General features: G+C 37.1%; 1 protein-coding gene across 2 annotated transcripts in view; it reads left to right on the forward strand.

Moving 5' to 3' along the window:
- Positions 1 to 12,453, forward strand: part of man1a2 (mannosidase, alpha, class 1A, member 2) — a 157,410-nt gene that overhangs the window by 86,254 nt on the left and 58,703 nt on the right. For both annotated transcript variants that reach the window (XM_059968368.1, XM_059968369.1), the window contains one exon: positions 7,890 to 7,984. In XM_059968368.1, coding sequence (XP_059824351.1) covers positions 7,890 to 7,984 — 95 coding nt within the window. The remainder of the gene's footprint in view (positions 1 to 7,889; positions 7,985 to 12,453) is intronic.

Consider the following 12,453-nt stretch of genomic DNA (forward strand, 5'->3'; position numbering starts at 1 on the left):
GATTTGAATTTCAAATCCCACATAAAAGATAATAAACAGAGCAGCATTTCTGCACTTAATAAATATTGCAAAATTATGTTGGTTTCTGTCATGCCTTTATATTGAATGGAATAATTACTGCAATGCACTTTTTACTGGCCTTCCAAAGCAATTTATTGACAAACTTTACCTCTTCTAGAATGCTGCTGCAAACCAGGGCAAGGGAGCATATCACTCCTGTCCTAACTACTCTGCATTGGCTTCCTGTAAATTTTAGAATTTATTTTAAAGTTCTTAATGGTTTGGGACCACGGTACATTACAGAATCGCTTTTGGTTTTTATAGTCCTGCTTGAGCTCTTGGGTCTTCTTCTGCCAGTCTCTTAAATTTAAACCATCTCCCTCAAAAGGTAATTAATTGGCTGGCCGGTTTTTTTGAATGACACTCATAAACTGTGTAAATCAATACCTAGAAGTGCTCAGTTGGCACTTATAACCGCCAGCTCAAAATTTATTTTTTTAACCTTGCTTTTAGTTATTGTAATTTTGTTTTTTATTTTCGTTTTTGCATTTTGTCCCATTGTAAAGCACTTTGAACTATATTGTATGAAAAGTATTCTGTAAATAAGTTATTATTGATGGGTAGGCAGGTGCAGATGATGCCTTGGGCCCTTTTGACTATTGTTGTAGAGACTTCCTCTTCCTGTCCTCTTTGTGAAGATCAATTAATATTGTGAATAAAAAAATCAAATACTAAAAATATTAATCTAATACAAAATGTTGAACAAGGATCTTTACTGAATATATTCAACAAAGTACTGTAGGTCTGTTCATCACGTCCTGACTACAGCATTTAATTTTGTCTGTTGTTTTTTTATCATATTCCTGGGTACACTTTAATTTTCAAATTGAAGAGAAGTTCTCATGATGCTCTCTGGGATGATTGCTGTGTTTGCTGTTCCTATTGGTCTGCACCCGGACTGGCATAATGTCAGTGTTTTTGGATAGTAATTGTGAAGAAAATAGTAACAGATGCAAGGACATTTGTATGCAGCAGGTGAAGTTTGAAGTGATTCCAGTTTATAGGCAGAATGAAGTAATGTAAATTATATATTGCAATTTTAAAGGAGCTGAAAGATCAGAGACGTGGGAATATCTGCATCTTGAAGCTAGCCGGAAATTTGCAGAACAAGTCATTGGTTTGCAAATGGAAGGGTTAGAAATTGAAGTGTACTATTTCAAGTATAGGGCTAATTTTGTTTTAGTGGAGATTGTATTAGTGTGCAACTGGTGATTAGTCCCATCTCTTAAGTATATCTTCTGCTATATGCTCCTAAGAATTTGTGACTCAAGCTTTAACATAAATTTGTTGCTTTTTCTGGCTCATGAGGGACAGCGGATGAAGGGAGTTTAGGACTGGTGGACTGGTACAGGTCACTTCCACCACAATGCAGTTGGAGAAATTAGGTTTGCTTGCCTTTCTACAGTTGACCTCTTCCTTTGCACTGCGGTGTATGCTTCCTCTTTATAAAAGTTCAGACCTGTGTATCTGCCCCTGTCAATGAGCAGAGAAGTTTGCAGAAGCAAGGGATGCTCAAAAACCATGGGTGTGTTAAAGCAAATGTGAATCTGTTTGCAGTGCAGACAGGGAGTTCTAAAAATGTAGTTCATGGATGATTGACAGAAGGGATTTTTTTTTGTAATGCATTGATTTTATCTGGAGATGTGGGAGAAACAGATTTAACATTCGAATTGGAGAAGAATGTAATTACCAGACAATGGAGAAATGAGCATTGGCAGCTCGTAACAACAGTATTAAATCACGCAGTTGAAGCATTAAATTGTTTTTTTTTGAGATTCTGTGTGTAGTCTTAAGTTGGATTCAGTATAACCTATACAGTATGTGAATATAGAATGCTTGATACAGCCACTGTATTTAATTATAGTTATATCACCATTATTCAAGTACACCTAACTAAATTAAGAATAAGTGCTTATTGTTTGCGGTATAGATATGCTAAGGTGTCGTGTTAGTGGACTGAGTTCAGTATGTCAGTGGCTGAGTGCATTGACTTGAACTGAAAATACCGAAGATGCTCAGTTATCATATGGAAAGGGAGAGAGAAACAGCTAAAGTTCCAGTTTGTTAACGTTTCACCAAAGCTGGGAAAATTTAGAAACCAAACTTTAATTTACATGCAATTGTGTGATAAAAGTGATGTCTGTGCTAGGGTAGAGATTAAGGTATTGAAAGACAAAAGATAGTGAGGCCTGTTGTGAGGGGCTGATGAAGGTTATTTTCATCTTGGGTGATCTGTCTGAAGGAGCTGTAAATGGAAGAAAATGAATGTGGCCAGAGGAGAGACTAAAGAAATCCGTGCTGAAACACTGATATTGCTGGTATTCTGAAACAAGAGAATGCTAAGGATGCAAGGCAATCAGGGCAGCAAACGTGAAGAGAGAACAGCTGAGTTGTTAGTCTGTTGGCTTTTTATTATCTCTGAGAGAGACTAGGAAAGCTACTTCTTTGAAATTGTTGAGTCCCAAGGACTTTAATGTGCCTAGTTGGATGATACGGTGATGCTGCTACTCCAGCTTACAATGGGTTTGTTAGAATATAATGAGAATCCAAAGACTGAAAAGCTAGTGTGGGAGAATTAAAGTGACATTGGAAGCTCATGGTCATGACAGCTGACTTGAGTACTGTGACTGCTTTGCAGTACTCAGTCTGCATTTGCTTTCTCTTCTGCAGAGAGGTCATATGAGAAATTCTGCGTGCAGTACACCAAATTGCAGATACAGGTGAATTGAAGCTTCACAATGTTTAGGTCCCTGGATGGTGAGAAGTACGAATGCAAGAAGTAGCACTGCTGTAGACAAAATCGTCAGAGCAAATGAGTTGAGCAGTATAAACTGGAAGGATCAAATAGACTCCCTACAGGAAGTTGGGTTGGAGGAGTTGTGGGGAGTTTTTTAGGTTTGTAATATTGATTGCTGACCTATTCCTCAAATGGACATAAGGAAATACAGAAAGGAGCAGGAAGAAATTGAGATAGCCTTGAGACAGGAAAAGTGGAGTACTGTATACTGAAGACAAGATGAAACTTCTGAATTTTATACATGAGCAGGAAGCATTAACAATAATGTCATGTCAGAAAAAGCTGTATGGTGGGAATGGGTTGAAATGAGGATTCTTCAGTGTATCCCATGAAGAAGCAGGCAGAACGAAACTCCCACTGTCTCTCCACTTTGCTCTGGAGCACTGAGATAACTCCAAAACATTTGTGAGGTTGCTATTTATCATTTACAGATCGGGGATCTACACCATCACCATCTCAACATAGAGATCCTTGACTTCGTTAAAGGGAGACCTATAATTATATCTCCTCGCTGATGGGTAACACAGGTGTGCCTCAAGGATGCATCTTAGCCCACTGCTTTACTCATTCATGGAACAGCTCAAAAACCGTCTATCACTGATGACACTGCTGTTGTTAGTAGAGTATTAGATCGTGCCAGGGCTGCATACAGCAGTAAGTTAATTTGCCTGGTTTCGTGATGTTGTAGCAGCAACCTCACATGTGCTGTCAGTAAGAGCAAGGAGTTGATAGTGAACTTCAGGAAAGGAAATCAAGAGAACACACACCAGCCCCCCACTGAGGAGTCAGCAGCAGAAAGGGTGAACAGCTTCATGATCCTCGACATAAGTATCTTAGAGTGTCAGTCCTGGACTCAGCACATAGTTGGAATCGCAAGGATATTCAGTATGTCACCAAAGACTCCTAGGAACTTCTGTAAATGTATGGTGGGGGGCATTCTGACTGGCTGCATTACAGTCTAATATGGAGGCCCCCATGCAAAGGATTGCAAGAGACTGTAGAGGATTGTAGACTTGGCCAACTCCATCATAGGCATAACCCTTCCTACTGTTGAGGGCATTTTCAAGAGGGGCTTCCTCAAAATAGTAACATCCATCAGTAAGGACCCTCACCATCTGGGACATGCCCTCTTATCATTGCTACCCTTGTAGAGGAGATAAAATAGCCTAAGACCCACACTCAAAAATTCACAAACAGCTTCCTTCCTTCCACCACCAGATTTCTGATTAGTTCATGAATCCATGACCATTCCCTCATTATTCCACAATTTATTTGTGTAATTTATGGTAATTTTATGTCTTTGCTCAGTTGCCTCAAAACAGCGAATTTCACAACATGATGATAAATCTGATTCTGACTCATTGTGGTTTCACAGAGCTGCATCTTTGATTTGGAAGTAGTTGATGGAAGTTTAGCAAGGTATATGAGAGATGGTGGAATGGGAATGCATTGGAGTACGTTCAAGGAAGAAACAAAAGATCTGCCTGTTCTTGGATGGAGGGTGTGGAAGGATTAAATCTATGAGCAAATGAGCTGGAGGAGGTTGGTAGTGTCAGATCTCAACATTACATCTAATGGTTTTTGGGGCTTCGGAGCCGTTGCGCTCCACCAGGGGTGAAGTGGTGTGACATCCAGGCTGTAGTCAGTACTGCCCCAGTGCTTGGTAGAAGGCAAGCTCTATAGTGGTTGACTGAAGACTTCTGTGGAATTCAATGAACTCAGAGTGTGGACTATATACGTACGCACGTGTGTGTGTCTGTTCTCTCTCTCTCTCTCTCCCTCTCCCTCTCCCTCTCCCTCTCCCTCTCCCTCTCCCTCTCCCTCTCCCCCTCCCCCTCCCCCTCCCCCTCCCCCTCCCCCTCCCCCTCCCCCTCCCCCTCCCCCTCCCCCTCCCCCTCCCCCTCCCCCTCCCCCTCTCCCTCTCCCTCTCCCTCTCCCTCTCCCTCCCCCTTCCCCCTCTCCCCATTGTATTTTAAAGATACCGTATATGTGCTTGCCATCTTGTATGTGTGAGGACTAGACTTCAAGCTGTTGTGTTGGCTGTTTAAACTGCCAGAGGAGAGGCTGTGGAAATTTCATTTGTTTTTGTTCTCTGCTTGAATGCAATATGTAGTTTTGATTTTGTGCTGTGCTTTCTCAGTTATAGTCCAAATGAAAATTATTTAGAGCTAGCGCTAATGTTAGCCAAGTGAATTAATTATGCACTCATGTAGCACAGTTTTCATCTTTTCTTGTTAATCCCAATTAATAGCAGCAAAGTATTTCCATTCTGCATTTCTAAAAATAGCTTGAAGGAGCTAATACTAAAATGTGATGGGTTTGGGAGTGGACACCTAGGATGTGTTCTATTGATATATTCATTTTGAAAGGGAAATGGCAGTTTCAATATCTATTGCCTGCTTTTTTTTGAAAATCACCTTTGATTTGATAAAGAATTCCAGTACCATGTGATGCTAATTGTTAGAAAGCAATTTCTTATGCCTTCAGGACAACTTAAACTTCAATAAGGCTTCCAGAGTAAGCTGTATTTAATGTGGGATATTCTTTCTGGTATGCTGATGTTATAAACTTCTTTCAATCTACCTGATACAAAGACTACTACGGTAAAAGTAACTTACACTCTTTAACTTTACCTGAGAGAACCCTCCTTGAGTACTCTCTCTTGGAGGTTGCTTTGAAGGTCTCTCTCCTCTGAAGCAAATACAGTTCTTTTAATATAACATGCAGTCACATACACAGATACATGTGTGTTCACCCCCTTAGTTTCTGAACAGATGCGTATCATTAACTTTATCAGTAATAAATTGTTCGTAACATTACACTGATAACTACCTTTCGCATAATTTATTTAGGATCCAAGCTACTCTGCCTAGGTAAATGTCAACCCATTTTCCTATATTTGAAGCATTTAAGTTTCTCGTTCACTTTGGTTTTGTAGATATCATCAGGCTGATATTTATTGTTGTAATCAATTACTTTTGAAATGGTGATGATAAGCTGCTGCATGAGCCAGTTTATGATTATGGTCACAATCTTACTGATTAACCCAGTTGATTATCATGACTAGTTTACAGCCTTTTCTGTGAACAAGAAAAAAAATTATTTAATAGGCTGTCATCTTGATAGACAAATTGAAATCTGCTCAGCAAGGACATGCAAATTGTGAGAAGTATTTTATTTAAAAAGCAGCATTGTTTTCTATTTTAAACACTAGGATATTTTTGATAGTGCAGTTATTGATCACCTTTAGGATTTTGAAGCCGCCTTATTACCTTTTCATATTTCAGTAATGCACGTTCATGTGTAAACAGAACCTGTAATAGTTTGGCCGTGGGAGAAAGAGCACCACAAATAAAAGCACTGATGGCTACTTGTCATAAAATGATAAAAGCAAAAGTTTAAAAAAAATCTTTGGTCACAAAATTGACCAATAATTAAACAGTAATAATGAGTTTAATAAAATAGAACATGCGTATTGAACCAGATGACACTGTAGTCTTAGGATGATATGGAAGATTATGGATACTGAAAGTATTTGCTTTTCCTTGCAGCTGAGATTTTGTTTATTGTCCTGAGAATGGAGGTGGATTACAAGTTGTCTCACCTGCATAGTGGAAATTAACTAAATTAAAATAAGTGAATAAGTTTGAATTGGTGAGCATATTATAAAACTGCCAGATCGTCAGTAAATACCTATCTGGTTTATAATCTTTTAAAGGAGTATTTTTGCTGCCCTTATTTGGTCTAGCCTACGTATGACTTCTGAACTACAGAAATGTGTTTGACTTTTGGTTGTCCTCTAAAATGGTAATGGAAGCCAGTCATGGACCATAACTGAACAAAAAAAAATCCTAAGTAGACCACAAGGCATCAAAAGTTTACATTTGGTTTGACAAAGACCAAATACATGCAGACCAAAGATTCCAGCAAAGTTCTCTTGTATAGCAACTAGTGATTTGCATTAACAGCTGGAAGGGCTGTTGCAGATACTAGTTAAGCAATAATCTAACATTATCAAACTGGTTTTCCAACCGGTCCCAGAATCTGGATGTGCTTTGCTCCAACAAAGGCGGAAACACAGACAAATGTATTTGGGAATTAATGACTCTGAGAGATCTCAACATTGGCTTTTGACTCATTAAGTCTCAGGACATCAGATAAACCATAGACCAGGAAGATTCTTACCATCATACTTCTTAGCTAATAAATCAGTGCTTTGGAAGAATACTTTTGGTAACATGCATGGAGAGGCAAGGGAGCTTAAATCATTCAGAATAGTTTTACCAGCTGAGTTTGCAGTGTCCTATAGGGTGTCCAATGGACATGTAGTTACAAGAAAACTTGTTATAAAAAAGCAAGGTATGCTCTATCTCTTCACCCAGTTTCTTATTAGTTACATCTGCTTTTGACAGATTTTTTTGCAGTAATGATAGGGTAGTGCTTTTAGAGACTGTTCTTTGTTTCTCCACCATATCTTGTATGCTAACTGATAGGTTTAGGATGGATCTGCCAGCACAAAACTGATGTTATGTCCCATCAGTAGCTGTAGAATTGTACTTCCTCGTAATCTGTAATCAATGTACAGGTGTCCCCCACTTTACAAATATTTGCTTTATGCCACTTCACTTTTACAAAAGACCTACGTTAGTGACCTGTTTTTACATTACAAAGAGGATTTTTGCTTTTACGAAAATTTTCCCATATAAATTAATTGTTCTTCGCTTTACACCATTTCGGCTTAAGAAGGATTCATAGGAACGCTCAACCTTTGTAAAGGGGGGGGGCACCTTTTTACCACATTCTCAACACCACCAAGCCAACTTAAAGTGCTACCTGAAAACACTTCAAACTTTTAATTGTTATTTTTAGTGTATGTGATCCAGTTATTTGCAGAGAGGGAAACGATCATTTCTCTTATTCCCACTCCATGATTACTTTGTAAACACTCAATAACGGGTCTTTTGTTTCTAGTCTCTAAAGTGTAAGTATGAAGCAAGTGAATTTTGAAATGTATTTTAATTTGTTTTTTCAGGTCTTTAAGCAAAAAGCAGCACAACTTGCTGAGAAGCTACTGCCTTCCTTTAACACCCCGACTGGTATCCCTTGGGCAATGGTGAACCTGAAGAGGTGAGTTTACTTACACAATGTATGAGCAGGAGTTATCCCCAACCCCCACTCTTGCTTTACTGCCATATTCTGTCCATCATCTATTAAAGTAGAAGGCATGTAATCTGAAGAATGGTTGGTTTCATACCTTTTCTGCATTTTATAACTGTAGTCCCAAAGTAAAAGATATTGGATAATTTGAGTGTATAAACACATTTGTAATAAATTGCACCATATTTTTCTCTCCCTTATGTTAAAATGTTTCCTTAAAAATGGCTTTCATGTCTAGTACTTTGCTGTGATTAAACTTCTGCATGAATAATCATGCATGTTTAATATCTATAATGTATGCATGTGTATTGTGTGGGACTGGAACATGCTCTGCAAGTACTGAAAAGTTTGCAATTTAAGCAATAATCTGTTTCAATCTGTGATTTCCTTAATCATAATGCTAAATTTGGAGTTGTAAAAGCAACATGACTACAATTTTCTAAATGACCTCCAGCTTATGGCATTTCAAAATCTCCTGAAAGTTGCAGGGCATCTTCTATTTGAGCATGTAAATATTTAACTTTAAAAAAAATCACAGTTGCTGAACTGGTTTTAATTGATATCTGGGTTTAACTAACATGTTCATTGTGAAACCATGATTTGGTGTGCTTTCTTAATACTGAGGTTATTTCATATGATTAGTGTTATAAAGACTTTAACATCCTGTACCAAGCAATTTTTTGCTACACAAAATATTATTGATTTCAAATTTGTATTGAGAAGTTTGAATATTTCTGTATCAAGATCATTAATCTTATATTTTTTTCTAATTAATTTCAACATGCTTTGCAGTGAGAAAAATAATAAACATATTCGATGAAATTTGATTTAAAAAAAACTGAGGTGTTCATTTTATCAATCTACATTTTATTAACTTATTGAGAGTTTAATAATTTGGTTCAAAATTTGTGAAGCACTGAAAGATAATTTTAGTTGGTATATTTGAAAAACATATTGTAAAAACATTTTACAGTTATATCTCCTTGCACTAAATAATCTTTCAGAGTTGGGCATAAATTGTTAAACTATATTGACTTTGTTCACATTATGACCTCAGCAGTTTTGTAGCTCTTTGCAGTTCATACATATTCATAGCAACAGGGCATAAGTACAAGGCTAAATCAAAGCACAAACTTCCTGATGCACTGACATCTTTTAAGAGACTAAAACATCAAACTATTAAGTTGAATCTTGCTGATTTTTGGCTGACAGTTTTGACTGGCAGGTCCTTGACTTGTGCAAGCTCACAAAGTCCAGACTACTGAGATGCTGCTGCTACAAGGATAATCTGTTCCATTGCTGCAGTCAACATAATGTCTGACAATGAAGCCTCGTCTTCCTGGGGACACCAACATATCCTTGCTGAGCTCACCTATGACTGCCATATGTTCAGAGATCCTATTTTAAATAGGTTTCCTGGAGAAATTTAAAAACATTCTTTTGTCTAGCAAGATATTTACAAGTTCTTGCAGCAGGCCAAACTGTCCCTCTCCTCATCTCTACCTCACTTACTGGCAAAAGCTGTCGGGGTGTTCTAAGTTTGGTCCATCCATAGAACACGACATGAGATCCACTCACTACCAATGTCTTGTTGCATCTTGCTAAGTGCACACCTCTGGGTGTGGAGGATCAACATTATTTGCACGCAAAGTTCAAAAAATTCAAACTAAATTTATTATCAAAGTACCATATGTGACCAGGTAACTGAGGACACACAGGCCCAGCAGGCAATGAAAGTGAGCAGTAGTCCTCATCTAGTATGATTTGGGCCTCTACATCTTAACAATGATCACTTATTGATGCACTTAAATACAGTGAAGATTGACCACTGAATTGGTTGATGGCTTCAACTTGTTTGTCACAAATGTTTTTTAGAATTTTAGCACAAAATGGCACAAAATGCAAGGTTTACTTTAATATAGAGAAATCTATCCAAATGGATCATGTCAAAATTAAGAGAAATTAATGTATAGTTTAAAGATTCTAACCTTTACAGCATGGAATAAGCCATAGGAGATGTAATGAAATTTCCAAATTGGTGATAAAGGTTTGTGAATAACTCATGCTTTACCTCTACTTGGGTGAAAAAAAATAAATCACATTGTCATTTAACATTGATACATAGCAGAGGGAAAAAAATTGAATGAGTATTGAATTTTCTACCAAATGTTTTAACATTTAGAATTATAGTAACAGGATTGCAATGGCAAGGCAGCATTCCATATTGTGAATATTTAACACTTAGATATTTTAAAAACTGACTGTTTGGAGAATACTTTCAGAGATTCTTGCCACATACTTGTACAGCAGTAAAGTGAGCTAATAACTGGAAAGCAGATATGAACTTTCAGTTTGTCATGTAAGTGAATTACCATTGTTTAACAATTAAGGAATCTGTGTTTCCCTTAATTTTACAGTTAGGTTGCAATCATTTGCTTAGCTTATGATATCCACTATCTGTGTAATGGAGAAGATTTAGGCACAGCACTTCTGAGGGGAAATGGATAACAAATTAAAGATTTTTTTAGAAAAGTTTTCATGTTTGGCTTGTTTGGAAAATCTTGTATAAGTTCAGAGAAGTCTCTGTCAGGGTAAGAATTGGAAAGTAGTCTTTTTGAAGTGTTAGCTTCCAAATTTAAATTCGTGGAATATAACGATGTGGACTTTGTTGACAAATTGTTATAAATGTTAGCCTAATTCCTAGTTGTAAAAAACTTACTTTTTTTTAGAAAAAAGAAATTTTAGGTGCTTTTTAGTATAATTTGGTGAATCTTGCACATTGACCCTGTATCATAACCATGTTTTCATCAATTAACACTTTTTTGTATTTTGTTCTTCAGTCAGAAAGCTAAAAATGTAAGAAAATCACTTAATGCAAATTAACTTCCTACTTAATGAAAATTGCTTAACAAAGTAATAATTATTTGGAATTGTGTGTTATTATTTTGTTATCACCATTTTTAGAGTTTAGGACACAACACAGTACAGCACAGTATGGGGCCTTCAGCACATGGAATTTTGCTGACCTACATAGACCCACATAAACCTACCCCATGATCAATCTAATTTTCCTATGCAGTCTATAAATTTATAGTTTAGAATTCTTTTTTAACTGGTTGTAAACTCTGCTTTGGCTTTTACTGGTGGAAGATATTGTAACACTTATATTGTTTGAGGCTGGGGAGAGTAAGTTGATATTGGTGTAATATTGATATTGGTGTAATATTGATTGGTGTAATATTTATCAAGAGTGGAGTTGGAGGTAGCCTTGAGAAAATGAAGAACTGTATAACTGGCCATTTGGCCCACGATGTCTGTACCCACATGATATAATTTAAAATTGATCCCATCTGCCTAATCACATATCCCTCCATCCTTTTACTGTTCATGTTCTTGTCCAAAATGCTTTTAAAATGTGTTTCCACCAAAAACCATGACAGCATGTTCCAGGTACTCATCACTTTGTGTTTTCAAAAAAGAACTTTTAAACTTTCCTCCTCTCACCTTAAATCTTTGCTCATTAGTATTTGTCATTTTAATCCTGGGAAGATGGCTCTGCAATCTACCCTATCAATGATTCGCATGATCTTATTTACTTCTATCAGGTTGACCCTCAGTCTGTGATGCTGCAGAGAAAAGAATGCAAGTGTGTTAGGTCTCTCTCCTTATAACCTCTCTCATCTACATAACAGCCTGGTGCATCCCCTTGAGAGTCCCCACATCCTCCTTGTATTTCAGTGACCAGAACTGTGAACAATACTCCAAATGTGGTCTAACCAAAGTTTATCCGACTGCAACATTAGGCAGAAGCTCCTTTTGGATATCCATATCATATACATTTGAACCACTGATTTTAAATACAAGCTTGAAACAGTAAATAGCTAATGATATATGAGCTAATGATACACATGCCAGCTCATTAAAAAAGTTAGAGCGAATCTGTAATATTCATCCACTAAGTTATCAAGGATAGAGAATTTTATATGCAGTACATCATCACATCAATTTTATTTGCACCAGAGCAGGAAATGATGACAAAATATAAAATATGGTTAAAATATTTACAAATTGAATAATGTGATGACAGTTTCAAACAGTAATGAATAATGAATAAGAACTATCGGTTTTGTCTTCAAAAGCACTGGGCATGTAGTAGAACGGTTAGAAGATAGAATACAGATTAAGGGTTAGTCATTTAACACTGAGGTGCATAAGAACTACTTCCAGTTGTGGTGAATCATCTATCTCAGAAGGTTATGGAAGCTTCACATTTGGAGGTATTTAAAAAGGAAGCAGATACATTTTTTGAAAGGTCATGGAACTGAGTACTGTGAGAAGTAGTCACAGATGGGTCGAGCCCTGGACCCGATGAGGCATGACCCTATTAAATGCCGAGCAGGCATAAATGGCCAAGAGGTTTACTTCTATTATTATATAAA

The sequence above is a fragment of the Hypanus sabinus genome, chromosome 4 (genome assembly GCF_030144855.1).
Source record: "Hypanus sabinus isolate sHypSab1 chromosome 4, sHypSab1.hap1, whole genome shotgun sequence".
Classification (NCBI taxonomy): domain Eukaryota; kingdom Metazoa; phylum Chordata; class Chondrichthyes; order Myliobatiformes; family Dasyatidae; genus Hypanus; species Hypanus sabinus.